Below are 18,827 nucleotides of genomic sequence, written 5' to 3'. Positions count from 1 at the left end.
CATCCAGCACAGTACAGCACCCCAGCAAGGCACTGTGGCACAGCACTGCTCCATGGCACAGCGATGCACTGTGCCTCAGTTTCCCCAGGTCTCCTCTTCCTTCTCCTTATCTCAGGTCACTGTGGGTAACAAAGGAGCTGCCAGGGCCCAGCCTGCGCTGCCTAATTAGCCAGATGAAATCAATTCTGCTCCATTACAGTCAGATCCAGGTCTCAAACATTACCAAGGCGGCCGGAGAGCCCTGGGAAGGATGATTAAGTGGACGCTACAGGGCATTTGATAACCCCATGGCTCCGGTGACGGTGCGTGGGGAAGGGAGGGCTTTGCCCTTTGTTTGAGGGTTTGGCTTCTTCATCCCTTTGTGCTCAAAGGGTCCCCCCACCCCACACCTCTGGCACAGGGACCTCCCCGCTGTGCACAGGCCAGCCAGAAGGTCCCTGAAGTGTCCCCATGTCCCTCTCTGGGCTGGGGACAGCATCCCCCTCACCTGCACGTTGGCTTTGCACATCTTTACTCCTCTCCTAACCCAAACCCATCCCGCAGCACCGCCAACCCACACCTCACCCAAGGGGGACGAGCCTTCCCCATGCCACCACGTCCCCTCTGCTCCCCTTCCCCTGCCCCCAAAAAGCCCTTCTTTCTCCTCAGAGCACCTCCCTCTCCCTGGCACCCAGCAGTCACTCCATGGGCAGCCAGCTGGCAGCGCAGCAGAGAGGTGGAGAATTTTATTACCAACCAGGATCACCGCAGAGTGGGAGAGCACGCGGGGCATCCACACAGCTGGGCACTGGGATGGGGAGGGATGGAGCAGCCATGGCACTGAGCAGCCAAGTGATCCCCGTGGGGCTGGGGGTCCCGGTTGTCTCCCTCCAGGGACAAACCCACAGTGGGGAAATGCCACAGCCACAGCCCCCCCACGGGCACAGCTCCAGCCCTACAGCCCCCCAGGAGGCTCGCTGTGACAAACAGGGTTTAAGACCTCTCCAGCGTCAGGGCATCAGTCCAGGGTAGGGGAACAGAGAGAGCGGTGCCAGAGCGCTCCGGCCAGCTTGAGGATGATGGGGTTCCCTCTCAGCCCAGGATGTCCAGGTAGATGGGAGGGGTCTTGACCAGGGCCTGCAGGCGGCTGTGGATGTCCTGGATGCGCTGGCGCTGCTGCGGCTCTCTCTGCCAGCAGCTCTGCATGATATCATACACCTCGGAGGGACACGTGCGGGGCCGCTCCAGCTCCCGGCCCTGCGTGATGCACTCGATGGCCTGTGGGAGCAGGGGGACATGGAGCCCACAGCCCCCACCCAGACCCCACCGAGCATGGCGGTCCCTCGCTTTCCCCCATCCCACATGCGGACATGGTGCCAAGCCCAGCTCCATGCTCAGCCGACACACAGACCCCACATTGAGCCCACCTCAGTGTTGGAGAGTTGGTACCAGGGCTGCTTCCCATAGGTGAAGATCTCCCACAGCACCACGCCGAAGCTCCAGATGTCACTCTCAGTGGTGAACTTGCGGTACAGGATGCTCTCAGGGGGCATCCAGCGGATGGGCAGCATGGTCCGACCGCCCACCTGCACAGAGCAGAACCATCAGCGTGGACCCCCCCCCTGCCTTCCCCTTCCCAAACCCCTGCCGAGCGCTCGGCAGCACCATTAAATACAGATGGGGCTGGGGAAGGGGCAGCGGATGAAGTGGCAATTTGAGGCAGGGAGGGTGCGGAGCTCACCCGGTAGTAGTCGGTGCTGTAGATATCACGGGACATGCCGAAGTCCCCAATCTTCACCACCAGGTCGTGGCCCACCAGGCAGTTGCGTGTGGCCAGGTCACGGTGCACGAAGTGCAGGGATGCCAGGTAAACCATCCCTGAGGCGATCTGCGTGGCGATCTGCAGCATGTGGCTCAGTGTCAGCTGCCCGCAGGGCTGCCCCTGCCCTTGGTCCAGGATCTTGGCATCTGGCCCGTGGGACCTGGGAGGGCAGAGGGTGCTCAGTGTGTGTAAGTGTGCAGGGAAAAGGGGTGCAGGCGTGTGCATTTGTGCCTGGGAGCGCTGTGCGTGTGTTTGCACATATGCTGGGAAACGTGTGTGCACGCAGGGAAAGTATATGCATGCATGTGTGCAGCCATGCAAGGTGCAGTACGTGTGTGTACACGCATGGTGGGGAGGGGAGTGCATGTGTGTGTGCATGCCCACAAGAATGTATACATGTGTGTGCACACGTGTGTAAGCCCAGGACAGAGCGGGCTGTGTGCATGCTGGGAGAGTGTGCAGCCATGCCAAGGAAAGCCATGCATGAGTGTGCACGCCTGCTGAAGAACACACAGATCAACATGCATGTGTATACATGCAGGGGAAACGAGGCATAAGAGTGCACACGTGCAGAGGGAGCATGCTCACACACACACACGCATGCATACAGGGCTAGTGCACACATGAGAGCACCCACAGCAAGGAATCCCATGCATGCACGTGCTGGGAATGCTGTGCACACATCAGCAGTGCTGAGCTGGGAGGGTTGTGCATCACTGGGTGCCAGGAGGTGTGAAAGCAGCAGGCGTGCACAGAGCCAGGGTGCGAGCGGGCCGGGGGCTGCACGCTGCTTTGATGCCCAGCACTGCTGACAGCCGGGCCAGGGAGGCCGGGCCGGGAGCAGGGGGCTCTGCTCGGCAGAACCATTAATGCCAAGTCCCATAACAATAATCATAAAAGCCACGTCTCAGAGCTCATCGCGTGGCCACTAAAGCGATGCCTCTGGCAGCCCCCCCGTCTATCAGCAATACCTGGGGGGCCAATCGAAAAGTCTCTGCTTATTCCAGCTGATGGCCAATCTCTCTCTATTTAAGCCTCTCAGACAGCTAATCTAATCAATATTGCAAGGAGGGCTGCATTAGCAGCGAGCGCAGAGCGGCTGTCTGAGCTGCGCTGATGGAGCGGGGAGGGGGCGCGGGGCCGGGCCCACCTGAGGAAGCGGTTGAGGTCTCCATGCTTCATGTACTCGAAGACCATGATGAGGGGCTCACCCTCGGTGCACACGCCGTAGAACTTGACGATGTGTTCGTGCTGCAGCACCGTCAGCAGCTCTGCTTCCCGCTGGAAGTCGAGCCGCGCGCTCTCCGTCACCTCCTTCAGCGCCTGCGGGCACGCGGCATTAACCGGGCACCAACCAGCCCAGGACCCCCATCCCCAACCCCTCACCTTCACAGCCACCAATGTCTTCTCCTGCTCCGGGAGGAGGTGGGAACACTCGGCCAGGAAGACCTTCCCAAAGGCGCCCTCTCCCAGCTCCCACTTGAGCACAATGTCGCGGCGCTGCACGTGGTGCACACCTGGGGGACCCGCACCCATCAGCCCCGAGCCCCCGCCCCAGGAGGACACTGGGGAGCAGTGGGGGATGCTGCCCTCCCCCAGCCTTACAGGCGTTGCAGAAGTACTGCGGGTTCTCGATGAAGTTGCTCTTCAGCCCGTCCAGCTTGCTCTCTGTGGAGGACACGGGGCTGCTGCCCAGGTTCATGAAGTGCAGTGACATGGCCAGGTCATCCTCCTGGGCCAGCACGGCTGATCCTGCAGGGACGGGGGCACACGGACGGGGCCATCACAGAGGGGTGAGGGGTGCTCTGTGCAGTAGTGCCAGGTGCTGCCGAGCATCCCCCCCCCCCCCCAGCCCCGGGGGAAGCCAGCGCGATCAAACCCATTTGCAGGCTGAATCCATTCCAGGAGTGAATTAGCAGCTGCTGCCCGCACTGCCTGGCCCCGGCGGGGCCCCACCGCCACCCAGTGCCCCAGGGGGTGCCAGGCAATGGGGACCCATGGGGACCGTTGCCCCACGGCTGTGCCCCCACCCGGTGCAGGAAGAGGGGACTCACGGTTAATGCCGAACTTGGAGCGGTGCCCGCACTTGTTGAGCGCAATGAGCATGACAGAGAGGAAGAGGGAGGCGAAGACAGCCAAAGCCACGGCCACGGAGACCTGGGGACAGAAGGAATGGTGGGGATGGGGTTGGGGTCCTGGTGCAAAGCCAAGGACAGCACCCTTCTCCCAGCCCTGGCACTGCAGGTGGTCGCAAATCTAGTGGGGGAAACTGAGGCACGGGGGGGGGGGGGCAGGAGGCTGCCTTCATCCTATCCCATCCCACCTCGCCTTGCCTCCGGTTTGCCTTCACTTTAAGGACTGCTCTGCTTTCCCATAGGTGTCCTTGTGTCCCCTACCCCAAATCACAGAGCACTCCATCCCAGCCGAGCCCTCACCCCAAATGTGTGCTCGTCCGCTGTCTCCACAGGACCCTCCAGAGAGCTGTTCCTTGTGCCTGTGTGGGGAGAGGGCATAGGGTGGGCGTGGGGTGGGGTCGCATCCTCACTCCTGCACAATCACTGCATCCTCATCATGGGGCAAGCCCCAGTCACCACAGCTGGGGGGGGGGTCAGAGCAGGGGGAGCGGCGTGCCCCAGCACTCACCCAGTGGAGATATGGACACTGTGCAGCATGGAAAAGGGAGAGAGCACACGTTAACCACCTCCCCCCCATGAGAGAGTCCCACGTCTCCTTCCCACTCCTTGGGGAAACTGAGGCACGTGGGGGCACAGAACCTTTGGGCAGGGTGGGAACAGAGGGTTTGGTGCCCCAGTGTCAGGACCGGGGCAGCACATCTCCTTCAGCCCCACTGTGACGCACCGGGGATGGGCTCCTCGGGGCTGAAGCTGAAAGGGTTATCCATGAAGCGGCCCTGGATGCTGCGGGTGGCTCTGCCCAGGGGGTTCTGCACCACGAGGGTGTAGTTGCCGTTGTTGACGTGTGTGGGGCGGTTGAGCTGGAGGCAGCCGTGCAGTACGGTGGAGTTGGGCTCATACTCCACAATGCGTGTGTGGATGTAGGGCCCCTCAGGCAGCATCGAGCCATTGAAGAGCCAAAGGATTCTGGGCGTTGGGTTGCTGTCCACCGAGAAGGGGATGCACCAGAAGTGCTGCGGGATGGCCTCAGAGAGGAGCAGGATCACCGGCGGGACTGTGGGGACAGAGCTGCCTGTGGTCCCAAACATACGTCCCCAAACATGCGACCCCAAAGCCACCCCTCGCCCCACCACCACCACATCCCATGGGTAGCTTACAGGTGACATTCAGCATCACGCTGTCCTCTGCCAGCCCCACTGCATTCTCTGCCCGGCATGTGAGATCCTTGTGGTTGAGGCTGGAGGAGATGTTGTTGATCTCCAGGACAAGCTCCCACTCCGAGAGCTGCAGGGAGCACCGGGATGGGGTGAGCACATCCTGTACCGAGGGGATGCTGCAGGGGGACGGTGCGCCTGGAAGGTCCCCGCCGTGCCCCAAGCCTTGCCTTGGTGACAGATGGCTCTGATCCCACGTGAGGGAGCACCCACTCCCCGGTGGCTGATGGCTCACCCCAGATGTGGCAGGTGAGGTTGACGCTGTCCCCTTGGCGCAGCACCACATCGGGGTGCTCAATGCGGGCAGTGGGGGGCTCTGCCAATGAGAGATGAGCTTTTCCCACACTGTCCCCACCCTCAGTGGGCTCAGGGCTGGGACCCTGTTGGGGTCGGATCTCCCTTTGCCACATACCACAGTCGTGCAGGGGGTGGCTGTCCAGGGCAACAAGCATGCTGCCCTCCCAGCAGAGCAGCGACTGGTTGCCCAGCTCAGCACGGCTCCCGTTCTGCCACAGCTGCAGCCAGCGGATCCCACAGGAGCAATTGAAGGGGTTTCCTTCCAGGATGCTGAGATGGGGAGAGGACACGAGCTGCATGCAGTGCATCCCCGGCTGCACCAATCCTGGGATGCCCAGGGTGGATGGCTGCAGCTGGGGCTGCATGCTGCGCAGGTGTCTTGCTGTATGTGCTGTGCTGTCCCCATCCCTGTCCCTATTCCCATTCCTGCTGTGCACACTCAGGGCTGTCGGAGCTGCACATCTGCAGCTAGGTCTGTATGAGCGCTGCCACAGCCATGGGTGCATTCCCAGCCCTGCCCCTGCTCCCACATCCCCCAGAGCCACATCCCCAGCCATGCCCCACGCCCTGACCCCTCCCCACAGCACTCACAGCTCCTGCAGGGGCAGATGCTGGAAGGTTTTCCAGGACAGGCTGGTCAACGCATTGAAGGAGAGATTCCTGCGAGCACAGACCCCATCAGCCTCCCTTCCCCAAGTCCCCTCATCCTGCATCATCCTCACACACAGGGGTCTGTCACATGCTGGGAACGGAGCTGTCACACCATGACCAAGCAGAAGCACATGCACCAGGCTGGCTGTCAGCCCAGCCTTTGGGCACCCCTTCCAGGGACCTCCATGATCCATGGGGTAGGTTCCCCCTCCCCACAACCCCCCCCCCCCCACTCTCCAGCATCCCCTCCTGCATGGGGCTGCGCTGCACAGAGCTCCCAGGGGGCTCCAGCCCCGATCGATGGTTTCACATTCAGCAGCACAGCCCCACGCGGTCCCTCTGGATCGAGTTTTGCTGCTGGGCAGTGGGACAGCATCGATCCTCCCTGAGTGCGGGGACAAAGCCACCCTGCACGGGGATGAGTGCCCTGAGGGGGGGGACATACACAGGGATGGGGACCCAAGCCCTAGAAGGGGGGTACTCACACATGGCTCAGCCTGTGGTTGTCCTGGAAAGCATCGTCGGATATGTATTGCAGCCCCGAGTTGGAGATGGTGCTGGGGGAGGTAAGGGCTAAGCACGTGCAGTGGGAACCCTGTCCCCATCCTCCCCATCCCACCCCAGGGGGCTCACAGGTGCCTGAGGTCCCACAGCATCCTGGTGTCATCCCGGGTCAGAGATGTCAGCAGCGCTTGGTTCTCGATGATGCTGGAAGGCAACAGGGCAGCAGACGGGGGTCAGGCCCCCACACTGGGGTCACCACTGCCAGAGCAGGGGGAGCAGCCCTAGGATGGGGACAGGGCCAGAGCCAAGCTGCCCCTTTGAGCCTCAGTTTCCCCTGGGCTGAGCTGGTGCACTGGGGCCAGAGCCGAGCTCCCACTCAGAACCCATAGTCCCACCCAGAGAGCGAGTTGGCTCGGCCTCAGCCCCATTCCCCCAAAGCCCCTCCGTGTGTCCCTATCTCTCCCTGCACCCACCGTGCCCTGTGATACAACAGTGGCACTGAGAAGCAGACCGTTCCCCCACTGCTTCTTTTCCTAAGGAAAGCCCCTTTGGGAGCCAGTGGGGGGTTTTCCGCCCACCCCGCCCCAGGCCACGACGAGGATGAGGGAGACCTGACAGAGGGACGGCAGGTGGTCTCTTGGGGGATCGTCATCCACCCCACCCTGTCAGGCAGTGAACAAAGAGCTGGCAGTGCCTGTGGCGCAGCGTCTCCCAGCATGCGGAGAAACTGAGGCAGGGAGGTGTGCGGCAGCCGCCCCAGCAATGCAGCAGTGCAGCAGGGTGAGGACCCAGGAGCACAGCCACCCTGGTGGCACCCAAATTGTCACCACACACCCCGGCTCCCTCCTCATCCCAGCACACAGCAGGGGGGGAATGGAAGAGAGATGCCCCAACCCAGGTGATGTGGGTGCCCAAACCCTTCCTGCGCCCCAGCTGAGTGCCAGCACGATTGTGCTCTTCCCATGCTGGGGAAGAGGATCCCTCTCAGATCCAGAGGGATAGGGGCTTCCCAACCCACAAGCCTTGGGCAGCAGGACAGCATCATCACGGTGGGGACAAAGGGCCCAGTCTCCTCTTCACCCCATCACTGCCCACCGCAGCATGGGCACTCCCTGTCTGTGGACCCTGCTGCACCCCAGCCCTACTGGCACCCCATGGGAGGGGGCAAAGAACTGTCCTCAGTCCCTCCCTCACTCCCTGTGAGTCCACAGCAGGGATCCCCCCCACCTTTGCACCCCAACAACCCCCTCCCCCCAGGCAGCCCTGCTCCTCAGCCCCATCAGTGGCCCAGCGTTATCCCAGTGCCACCACCACATCCTCCAGCCCCACCGCCCTCACTCATCATCGTGCCCTGCTGATGCCCACTGCCATCCTCTTCCTCACCTCCATCCTCATCAGCCTGTCCTGCCCTCAGTACCCTATCCTGTCCCGTCCTCATCCCCATCCCTGCTCCATCTCCTCATCGTATCACTCCACCCCCACGTCCCCATCTCATCGCGGTCCCTCTGCCCGTCCCCACTCACACGTCGGTGGGGCGGTGGGCTCCCAGCAGCAGGGCGCTGAGGCTGCTCACGGTGAGGGGCTCCCGGCATCGCAGCGTGTGGGACGCGGGGCAGCGGCAGTGCGCGGGGCAGGCGGGAGGAACGGCGGCTCCCGGGGGCAGCAGCAGCGCAGCCAGGCACAGCCGGAGCCAGGCGGGCAGCATCGCGACCCGGGGCCGCTCCGGGACCGCCGCCCTCGCACTTCGCCGCCGCACCGGAGCGCACGAGCGCGGCGGGTTAAAAGCGGCGCCCAGTCCGGCCTCCTGGGGAGGGGCCAGCGGCTCCCCCGCCCCGACCCTGCCCGCAGCCCCGCACCGTGCGGCGGCACCGGGAGGGTGCGGGATGGGAGCTCGGACCGCAGGTGGGGCGGGAGAAGTGAGACCCGGCCCGCACTCTGCCCGCACACTGCATGCAATGCTCGCACTCCGCACCCTGCCCACACTCTGCTCTCGCTGTGCCCGCAATGCCCGCACCATCCCCGCCCGCGCCCCGCTCCAGCAGCTCCCGAGCCCCCATTTGCAAGGGGCGGAGGACATCTCCCACTGCCTTCACCCCCCCGCACTCAGGGCCATCAGGAGCATCCCCTCCCCCAGCTATCCCATCACTCTCCCTAAATGTCACAGCACTGAGCCCCCTCAAGCCCCCTCTTTACATCGGGGTGCAGAACTGGGAACGCTGGTGGCACAGCTGCCCTGTCCCCAGCTGTCTCACCTGCTTGGGACCCTCTTGTGAGGGGGAGATCAGAGCACAGCTGGCGGATCCCCATCTGCCCCCACTGCCCCATCCCACTCCCTGCGTTACAGCAGTAGAGCTCATGTGTGCGCTGAGTTTGGCACATTCTCAGCCTGAATCCGTCCCCTGGTGCTCAGCTCTGTGCACCAAGGGACTGGGATGGGGGAGAATAGAGACCTGCGAGACCCCCATCCCCGACAGACATCCCTGCCCGAGTCCCCCGTCAGACCGCCACCGCCTCGCGAATTCCTCTGCTTTGACGTTTTTTCCCCAGAAACGCCCCCGGCTCAGGCACCGCAGGGCAAAGCCGCAGCGGGATGCGCAGGAAGCAGATGGGACCGGCGGACGGCGGTGGAAAGCCCCGAGCATCGTCCCCCCCCCCAACCCCACCCCCATCCCCCCGTGCCCCCACAGAGCAAGCACCGCTCTGCCAAGCTCCGTCCTGTTTTATTCTCCTTGCTCCCCCAGGGCAGACAGCGGAGCCGGCGCGGCCCCGACGCGGTACCCCGCAGTCAGGACTGTGGGGAATCTACAGGGCAGCGCCGTGCCTCAGTTTCCCCACCTGAAAAACGGAGTGCCCCACGGGGCAGCCCCTCCCCTTTGCCCCCTTTCCCCCCCTCCTTTGCTACCCTCTCCCCAACGCAGGGGTTGGCTGGGCAGCGGCTGCCCCGGAGCACACCCCCTTCCCTTAAAAGCAATAAATAACGCGAAGGGCCCCGCGGTGGGGCGGGGGGATGAGTCCGCAGAGGGCGGCAGCCCCCGCTCACAGGCAGCCCGTCCCGTTGGGGAGCCGGCCTCGGCCCTTGCGGGTGGGCAGAGGGGGTGCGGGCGGCTCGTCCTCCTCGGGGGGCTGCTCCGTTTCGCCGTCCGAGGGCTCGCTGGAGCCACGCCGCCGGTTCTCGGGGCTGTAGAAGAAGGAGAGGGTGCGGAAAGCGGGCGCCATGTGCTCCTTGATGCTCTCCAGGAGCTGAACGAAGGACGGGCGCTGGCGAGGGTTCTGCTGCCAGCACAGACACATCAGTTCGTGGCTGCGAAACAAAGAGTGCACAGTAGGTATGGGGGTCTCCGGTCCCCCCCCCTGGCCACCTCAAGGGCAGCTGGCTCACCGGGGCTCCATGCAGACCAGAGACCACGGTGGCGCTTATTGCCCACCCCCAGCAGTTCTGCTAAGAGATCCCCCCACTCACAGTTGGTCGGGGCAGTTCTCTGGCCGCTCCAGGACGCCGTTGTCCATGACGTAGTGCAGGACCTGCTCGTTGGACATGCCCTGGTAGGGCTGCTCAGCCAGCGTGGTGATCTCCCACAGCACCACCCCAAAGGACCTGCAGCACCCATAGGTCAGCCCGGGGTGGGTTGTGGCTCACCTACGTGGCTCCCCCCAGCCCCATCACCCACCAGACGTCAGACTGAGTGTTGAAGATGCCATCCTTGAGGGCCTCGGGGGACATCCAGCGGACGGGGAGCAGCCCCTTGCCCCCTTTGCGGTAATAATCTGTCTCGTAGATGTCCCGCGTCATGCCGAAATCTGGTGGAGGAGGAAGAAGGAGGAGGAAAAGGAGGAAGGGGAGGACAAAGAATAAGAGAAGGAAGAGGAGAAAGACAAGGAAGAGGAGGAAGATAGGCAGCTGTGAGCACCGGGACGTGGGGACCCAACCCAAGCCTACCCGTCTCCGGCTGCCCACCTCCAATCTTGACAGTGAAGTCCTCAGACACCATGCAGTTGCGTGCGGCGAGGTCACGGTGCACAAACTTCTTGGCGTTGAGGTAGGCCATGCCGTCGGCGATCTCGCCTGCCATCTGGATCATGTCCTTGAGCGAGGGTGGAGGCAGCCCAGGGTTGTTCTGCACCACGCACAGAGAGCGGAGGCTTTGGGGGGACGTCCTCGGGGACGGGGTCTGTGCCCCCTCCTCTGTAGGGCACCACGGCGCCTGGGCAGCCCCTCACCTCGGCGTCGGGTCTGAGAGAGCGCAGGTAGCTCTTCAGGTCCCCACGTGTCATCAGCTCCATGATGACCAAGGCTGGCTGGCCCTGGGACACAACACCAAGCAGACGGACCTGGGGAGCGAATGGAAACAGCACGTGGGCAGCCACAGCCCCACATCCCCGGGGACGTCCCCCTGCTGCCACCTACCACGTGGTGGCACTTGAAGGCCTTCATGACGGAGGCCTCCTTGAGGAATTCAATGCGCTCCCGCATGGTGGCCAGCTCGTTGACCGTCTTCAGGGCCACCTTGGTCTCCTCACCCTCGGCCACCAGTCCCATTGCTAGCCCCTCATACACCATCCCAAAGGAGCCCTGCCCCAGCTCCCGGATCACCGTGATCTTCTCCCGTGATACTTCCCATTCATCGGGGATGTACACTGCAAGGAGGGGGGATGTCACCATCACCATCATCAATACCACCATCACCATCCCCAAGCGGGGGAATGGGGCAGCAGACCCCACGGGAACCCCTGCCCATCCCCACATACTGTCCGAGGCACTGAAGTACTCAGGGTTGACAGAGGCGTACAGCGTCCCGCTGGGGTAGCCATCATTGCTCCTGGGAGGATGGAGAGGTGGGCATGGCATAGAGGTCAGGGGACAAAGAGGACAGGGGGACAAGAGACAGGGATGCGGTGCCACCTCCCCAGCCCCGGCTCAGCTGAGTGCAGCCCCAGGGTTTGGAGGGGTCACTACCTTTTCTTATTGTAGAAGAAGACAAAGACGGCGAGGCAGGAGATGAGCACCATGAGGACCACAGGCGTAACAGTGAGCAGGATGTAGAAGCTGCCAGACTCCTCCTCAGCTGCCAGGAGTGTGTCCGTAGGGCAGGGTGTTGTAGGACCATTTGTAGCAGAGATGGAGAGCCCACTGCTCCCCAGGGCAGCAGCACTCCATGCCCTATGCTGCTCCCACCCTGGAGCATCCCCAAATCTCCCAAATTCCTGATTCAGCAGCATTCTTTCTTCTTCCGGTGTCCAGGTCCAGGAGCACTCCCCGATCCCCAAATCCCACCAGTGTCCCCCAATTTCCCGGTGCCCCATTCAACAGCACCCTGCCTCCCAGCTCCCAGCCCAGCAGCCCCACAACCCCACTGGCATCCTCCTTGCCCCCATCGGGTACCTGGTCCCAGGATGTAGAACTTGACGAGTCCTGTCCAGGAGCCGTTGCCGGCCAGTGATGTGGCACGGACCTTGGCTGAGTAATTCCCTGGCTGCAGCAGCGCCAGGTGCACACCTCCATATTTAGCATAGCGGTGTCGGGAGACGCAGACCACAGTGGTGACCTCCTGGGGACGAAGGGGTGGTGGCAGTGGGGACATCCCAGTCTTGGGGAGGGGGATGCCGAGCCGGGTCCTCACCTCGCTCTCACGGCTGTATTTGATCTCGTACTTGAGGATGAGCCCATTGGGGTTGCGGGGCTCCTGCCAGCGCAACAGCACGCTGTTCTTGCTGGCTGGTTCCCAGGTCACATTGCCAGGAATGTTGTCAGCTTGCACTAGGCAGGACATAGATGGGATCAGGATGAGAGGCGATGGCCTCACATTGCACCAGGGGAGGTTCAGATCGGATGCTAGGATAAAACTGTTCTCAGAAAGAGCGATAAGGCATTGGAACAGATTGCCCGGGGAGGGGGTGGAGAAAGGTGTTGAAGTGGCACTAAAGGATGTGGTTAGCGGGCACGGTGGTGATGTGTTGATGGTTGGCATTGATCTCAGCGCTGCTTTCCAACCTTAACAACTTTGTGATTCTACCAGCCCTGTGCTGACCCCCTCCCAGAAGCACCAGCACCCTTCAGCCATCGCACGTACACTCAGGCATGGTCCTGGCGAAGACGAAAGTGGCCGCGCTGCAGCCCACGGTGTGCGCAGCGTGGTTGCACGCATGGATGTCGATGCGGTACTCTGTGAAGTGCCGCAGCCGCGACAGCACCACGCGGTCCCGCACCACTTTGTCCTCAAAGATCTGGAAGTCGGGTTTGGGTTCGGCTCCAGTGTGGCTCGGGGGTGGTGGCTCCACTGAGGAGGCATCGGTGGGGGATGTGACGGCTGCCAGGTCTCTGCGGCGCTTTGGGCTCCTGCAGGGATGGGAGGAGGTTTGGGGTCAGGGTGCGTGGGGGCCTCACGTGCAATGGGATGGGGGAGAGCCTCAGGGCTTTGGGGTTGTTCCCAGCTCACCGCTGTGGGTACTTGTTGATGGATGTCACCTTCCAAGGTGGCCTGAGACAGTGGGAAATGGGTTAAAGAAGCCGAGGGACTCCCTCCCAGTGGCAGAGCAATGCTTGGAGACCCCTCGAACCCAGTACCCAAAAAGCGCCGGCACCTGGGGATGATGATGGAGTTGTGGAGGAAGTTCTCGAACTTCTTCTGGAAGGATTCAGCCTCGCCCTCCATGCGGAGCTGCCCGTCAGCGGGGCTGCAGGGGCAGCAGCGCTCCTCTGCATCCTGCTCCACTTCAGGGCCGTCCCCGTAGCTGAAACGTGTGTCTGCACTGCTGGTGGGCAGCTTCAGGCCTGGAGGTGGCGATGGGCAGTGCTGCATCTCCATCCCCATCCCAGTGCCTAAGCAACCTGGGGATGTCCCCATCCCTGCACCATCCCTGGTAGCCCTCCTGCACCTTTGTGGCAGTAGTCGTTGATGTAGAGCTCCATGTCCTCGGCCAGCTGCTGCCACAGCACCAGGTAGTAGGTGATGTTGCCATTGCGCTGCGTGGGTGGCTTCCAGCGCACCACGATGTGGGACGAGGAGTTGGACATGGAGATGACATCCCGTGGCACTGTCGGGGCTGGGCAGGTGTGGGGACATCAGCCCCAGCCTGAGGCCACCGTGGGCACCCCAAGCCCCCCCAGCACCCCATACCTGCCGGCATGGTGCGGATGTAGACCACCTCACTCTGCGCCCCGTAGTTGCGCCCTTCCTCGGCGGTGGTGAGGGTGATGGCACGGACGAAGATGGCGTATTGCGTCCATGGCCGCAGGTTGAGCAGGGCCACCCCCGGCTCCTGCTCGCTGCTGAGTGGCAGGTCCACATCCAGCACATTCCAGCTCTGTGCCCCGCATGCGTCCTGCCCCACGTACTCCGACACGTTCTGGAAAGGTCTGACAACCACCCGGCCCCCAGGCATCAGCTGGGGGCCCCAGCAGACCCCAAGCCTCACCATCCCCTGGGGTCCAGCAGCTCCAGACATGCCATGAGGATGCTGCAGGCTGGGGGACACGAGGATCACTTACGACTCCTTGTAGTAGACAATGAAGCTGAGGAGGTCTCGGTACTCAGGGGGGTGGTACCGCTCCCACTTGAGGAAGATGCGGTCGGACTCGGTGATGTTGGAGATGAAGCGCAGGGTTTGGGTTTTGCCTGTGGGGGGGTGTGAGAAGGGCTGAGAGTCAAGGTGCCACCGGGTCCCCCCATCCCCATCCCCACACTCACAGGATGCCCGGTCCCCGTTGGTGCGTGGGTTGATCTCTGCCTTGTTCTGCCGCCCCTTGGTGCCCGTCACCTCCTCCATGTGGTAGATCTCAGCCAGGCAAAGCTTGGGGTTGAAGGCGAAGTACATCTTGCCCACAGGGATAGAGAGGACGTGGTGGCTCCAGTCCCACAACTGCTGCAAATTCTGATTGTCCAGGACGTACAGGGTGTAATTCCTGGGGAAGATGCAGACGGAGGTGATGGGGATCCATCAGGCACCCCACACCCAGGTGTCCTCAGCATGTCCCATCCTCACCCGTCCACCATGGAGTCTCCACGGATCAGCTTGAGGTTCTTGAAGAAGGACAAGGACACAAGGGCGAAGGAGTGCTTGATCTTCAGGAAGCCCGTGATGGTCTCGATGAGGCCCAGGCTGCTCTGCAGCTCCGAGGCCAGATTATCTGGGGACATCCCATGGGCATGAGCATGGTGCAGCGATGGAGTTGACACTTGGGACTCTCACTCCCCAATGACCCCCACCCACTGATTCTTCTTCCAAGGGAAATTCCCCCCTGTGCCCCATGCTGCCCTCCCAGCACTCACAGCCCCGGCGGATGTTGAGGATGAGGTTGCCCTCCACCAGAGTGCAGCCTGCCAGCTCCTGTGCCGCCCGTGTCGAGTCCACCGTCTTGGTGCCAACCTTGCACGCTTTGGGGCACAAACCTTCACACTTGTGGCAGAAGATGCTGCAGGGACAGAGACTGGAATGTAAGCCAGGCACGGAGCCCCCTCCCTCTACTGCCACCCCCCAGGGTGGGGGTCCCCACCTGCTTTCATTCCTGGTGTAGCCGGGGGGGCACTCAGAGAGGCACTGCTGCTGGTGGATGACGAACTTGGAGGCGTCGCGTGGGTTGTCAGAGACCTTGCGCAGGCTGGCACAGTACTCGGCCGTGATGCAGCGCCAGCCCTCGTACTCATAGGTGCGGGGTGGGCAGGAGGGCAGGCAGTGCCCATTGAAGTGGAAGTGACGGCAGGCCACGCAGGAGCGGCTGTCACGGGGCCGCCCGCAGCCCCCCAGGCACTCAGCATGGCAGCATTCGCCCGACGCCGTGCATGCCGAGCCCGCCCCGCATGGGCACACTGCAGGGAGGTGACGTTGGCGGTGGGAAAAGGGGATTGCATGGTTTGGGTGGGTAGGGGGCCGGTGGCAGACCGCTTGTGTGGGGGGCAAGGAGAGAGGGTGGGGGGATGGAGGGGCAGATGGAGGGATGAATGGGTGAAGAGATGGATGGAGGGATGGGTGGGTGGGTGGGTGGATAGAGGGATGGGTGGGTGGGCAGATGGATGGACGCAGGGATGGATGGATGGAGGATGGGTGGAGGGATGGGTGGGTGGAGGGAGGGTTGGTTGGGGGGTATTTGGACAGAGCGATGGATGGAGGGATGGCCAGTCACATGGGTGGATGGACAGGTGGCTGACAGACAGCTGGATGCACAGACAGCTGGATGGACAGATAAAGGGCTGCACGGACAGTCAGGACAGAGGGGCAAATGGACAAATGGACAGGTGAGGCTCACCCCATGCCAAGCCCCAGCCACCCAGCGGAGCCACGTGGTGCAGCCAGTGCTGGGGCAGTGGCCGAGGTTACAGCCCAGATAAGGATCTGTGTTTATAGTATATATTTCATTACCAGCCCTCCTGTTTACTGCAAACGAGCCCGGGAGGGGCGTGTATTTACCTCACCGCTGGGAAAACATGGCAGCTGGGAGCTGGCCTCTCCTCCAGAGAATGATACAGCTCGGATCCAATTACTCTGCTGCAGCTCGCTCCCACGCAGGGACAGACGTGCGCCCAGCTCAGCCCTCCCAGTGCCTCCCAGTGCCTCCCAGAACCCCCCAGTGCCGCCCAGCGCCTCCCAGTGCCCCCACATCAGCTCCCAGCACCGGGATGAGCAGCCCCGCATCACCTCACCCACCTTTCTGGCAGTAGCTGGAGGTCCAGCAGCGGTAATCCAACTGCCCATTGACGACAGTCTGAGCACACGGCTTCTCCACATCCAGGATACCCGGGCAGACATCGGCGCACTCCTCAGCCAGCTTGTTGCCCACGATGTAGCTGTTGTCCACGGCGTCGGGCAGCAGCAGCCCCCAGTCGATGGTGGAGAGGTGGCAGAGCTCCTGGTTGCGCTCGATGCGCACCGAGCCGCGCAGCACGTGGCCGAGGCTGTGCAGCCCAATCTCCCTCAGATGCGGCATCTCAAAGATGACCAACGCGTAGTTGAAGAAGAGGTTGGTGCCACGGATGACCGAGAGGTTGGGGAAGAGGTCCCTCAGGCTCTCCAGCCCGTAGACACGGAAGAGCAGCAGGTACTCGGTGATCATCAGCAGGCGGGGGAAGCTGAGCCCACGGAAGTCCTCGGCACCCGTGGTGAACATCAGCAGGATCTGCAGGTTGCCCTCTATGATGGAGCAGTTCTCCAGCTTCTGCAGCTGCGACACGTCGTTGCGGATGTCCATGCTGCCGCAGACTGGGGTGGCGAGAAGGGGCCCAGGGGCAATGGAACGGTCCAGAGCTTCCCCCCACCATACAGGTCCCTCCACCCCCCCCGGATAGGGCCGCTGCTATGCGTGGCAGGGGTTAATGTCCTGCTCTGCCTGTCAGCTGCCTGCGGTCGCTGTGGGCAGCTGGGGCAGATGAGAGCAGCCGTGACAGGCAGCCGGCGCACCACAGCTCCTAGGGGGACAGCACAGCTGCTGTGATGCTAACGAGGTCTGGCTCTGCGGGAGCTTCCCAGGACCGTTTAATAGCCCTCTGCCAACCCCACAGAGGCTGCAGTCCCTGGGGTAACAGCGGTGAGCATGCAGCATCCTCCCACCTAATCGCTCCCCTTGACACTATGCAGGGATGGGGCTGTGGGGTCACCATCCCAGGGGTTTTCCACCCTGGTGAGGGTGGGTGCTGTGAGGGGCACAGTGGGGCTGAGCATCTCCTGCTGTCTCTGCTCCCCTCCGGCAGCATCCCCAGCCTGAAACCTGACTCCTGGTTATTACGGAGAGAAACTCAGTGATACTCAGAGAGGGATTTACTGTAAACACTGATAGCAAAGACAGCCAGCTCGGCGCGTACCCCAAACACCCAAGCAGCACTGGCAGCACGGCGTGGAGCACCCAGCAGCGTGCAGCGAGGCAGCGGTACACAGAGCGCCCCCCAGCACCATGGGGTACCCTCGGGACATGGGTGTCTCCATCCTGCTGTGGGGCCAAGGATGCAGTATCAGCTCTGAGAGCGCAGCCCTGTGCTGCCACAGCCTTGACCTTGGCAAAGTCACAGCGGTCCCTGTGCTGAGTGGGGGAACAGGAGGAGAGAGGGGACCAGGAACAACTTGGTCCCTGCTGTGGGTAGAGAGCATTCTGGGGTCCCCTGTGCCCTCACAGGGGCAGAGACAGAGCAAGGAGCGTTCCCAGGGCAGCTCTTGGCGTGAGTCTGGCTGATTCATCCTCATTTCCCCCTCACTTCTCCCCAGCCTCCTTGGGGCCATCAATGGGGAAACTGAGGCAGCAGGCAGAGAGAAGGACAGATGCACAGTGACAAACCCAGGCACGAGGGTCCCCCTGTCCCCACTCTGCCGGCAGCACTGGGACCCCACCAGGGCCATCCCCTTGTCAGCCCCTGGGGCTCTTCCTGATCCAGGACCATCAGAACCCCATGCCTGTCCCCCAGGTCACATCCCCAGTTAAGCATCACTTTCCATCACTGCTGAGTGCAGTGGCTCCATGGAACCATTTCCCATGAAAGCAAGCGACACCCTGACCCCACCACGGGGTCCCCCACCCCATTTCCTCCCCAGCTCCAAACCCCAAAGGTCACAGCCGTGCTGGTGCTGCCAGGTGATGATTGCGGCAGCGGGGGCATCGCATCGGAGGGGAAACTGAGGCAGCAAGCACAAAGCTTCACCCGGACGCTCAGCCAAAAACTCCAAAACCCCCAAACCCATCCCCCTCACCCCGCTTCCCACCACTTACTTTCAGAGGGGGCCTGCACCGGGGGCAGCAGGAGGGGGCCGAGGAGCAGCAGGGCAAGCAGCAGCCGTAGGACCCCCAATGCCCCCATCCCGTGGGGCCACGTCTCGTTCCTGCCCGGTGCTGCTGCAGGCAGGCGCACGTCCGGCCCCGCACGCCGGGCACTCCTTGCCAGCGCCGAGGCACGCCGGGAGAGGGGTGGCCCCGTGGCCCCTTCACTTTTGTTTTCGGCTGCCACACACAAAATATTTAGCCTGACAACTGTGCGGGGCCGGGCCAGGGCCAGGGCCAGGGCTTGTTTGGGAAATAGAGAGGGGAGAAAACAGGGCGGCCCCAAGTGCAGTGGGGCTGGAGGGGGTCAGGGGGTGGGAGATGCCCCCACGCCCTGTGTTGCTCAGGATGATGCTCCGTGCTTTGCTTTCTGAAGGTGTGGGTATTGAGGAGAGGGTTCAAGGGCTCAGCTACACCCAGGGAGACCCAGAGAGGGGTCAATCCCAGGGGTCAAAGGAGCTAAGAGGAGGAAGAAGAGCAGGTAAAGGAAG

The 18,827-nt window shown here is 62.7% G+C and overlaps 2 protein-coding genes across 4 annotated transcripts; both read right to left on the bottom strand.

Annotated features, from left to right (window-relative positions):
- Positions 1 to 697: 697 nt before the first annotated feature.
- Positions 698 to 8,359, bottom strand: NTRK1 (neurotrophic receptor tyrosine kinase 1). The gene is made up of 17 exons (NM_205378.2): positions 8,126 to 8,359; positions 6,732 to 6,806; positions 6,584 to 6,655; positions 6,039 to 6,107; positions 5,563 to 5,717; positions 5,321 to 5,466; positions 5,094 to 5,220; positions 4,661 to 4,990; positions 4,445 to 4,462; positions 4,237 to 4,295; positions 3,856 to 3,958; positions 3,407 to 3,553; positions 3,188 to 3,318; positions 2,952 to 3,124; positions 1,721 to 1,961; positions 1,407 to 1,565; positions 698 to 1,257 (listed from the first exon to the last, which is right to left on the bottom strand). Exons 1-17 carry the CDS (start codon positions 8,305 to 8,307, stop codon positions 1,072 to 1,074), a joined length of 2,373 nt encoding a protein of 790 aa, NP_990709.2. The 5' UTR covers positions 8,308 to 8,359; the 3' UTR covers positions 698 to 1,071.
- Positions 8,360 to 9,303: 944 nt separating this feature from the next.
- INSRR (insulin receptor related receptor) lies at positions 9,304 to 18,481 on the bottom strand. Of its 3 annotated transcripts, XM_015298427.4 has the most exons (22): positions 18,289 to 18,481; positions 16,242 to 16,793; positions 15,094 to 15,406; positions 14,870 to 15,012; positions 14,583 to 14,727; positions 14,288 to 14,502; positions 14,089 to 14,215; positions 13,718 to 13,956; positions 13,476 to 13,643; positions 13,182 to 13,371; positions 13,037 to 13,078; positions 12,671 to 12,936; positions 12,221 to 12,357; positions 11,983 to 12,148; positions 11,557 to 11,665; positions 11,349 to 11,419; positions 11,008 to 11,237; positions 10,821 to 10,931; positions 10,558 to 10,717; positions 10,271 to 10,400; positions 10,063 to 10,197; positions 9,304 to 9,903 (listed from the first exon to the last, which is right to left on the bottom strand). In XM_015298427.4, the coding sequence occupies exons 1-22, from the start codon at positions 18,374 to 18,376 to the stop codon at positions 9,639 to 9,641; spliced, it is 4,002 nt and encodes a 1,333-aa protein (XP_015153913.1). In that variant the 5' UTR covers positions 18,377 to 18,481; the 3' UTR covers positions 9,304 to 9,638. The 3 variants fall into 3 exon arrangements, 1 of the variants encoding a protein (XP_015153913.1); XR_001470106.4 differs by lacking the exons at positions 9,304 to 9,903; positions 10,063 to 10,197 and having other exon boundaries at positions 10,558 to 10,742; XR_005841814.2 differs by lacking the exons at positions 9,304 to 9,903; positions 10,063 to 10,197 and having other exon boundaries at positions 10,558 to 10,742; positions 10,821 to 11,237.
- Between the last annotated feature and the right edge of the window lie 346 nt (positions 18,482 to 18,827).

This window comes from Gallus gallus, chromosome 25 (genome assembly GCF_016699485.2).
Source record: "Gallus gallus isolate bGalGal1 chromosome 25, bGalGal1.mat.broiler.GRCg7b, whole genome shotgun sequence".
Taxonomy (NCBI): domain Eukaryota; kingdom Metazoa; phylum Chordata; class Aves; order Galliformes; family Phasianidae; genus Gallus; species Gallus gallus.
Note: the sequence above shows the minus strand (reverse complement) of the source record. Positions and strands in the feature narration are given on the sequence as shown.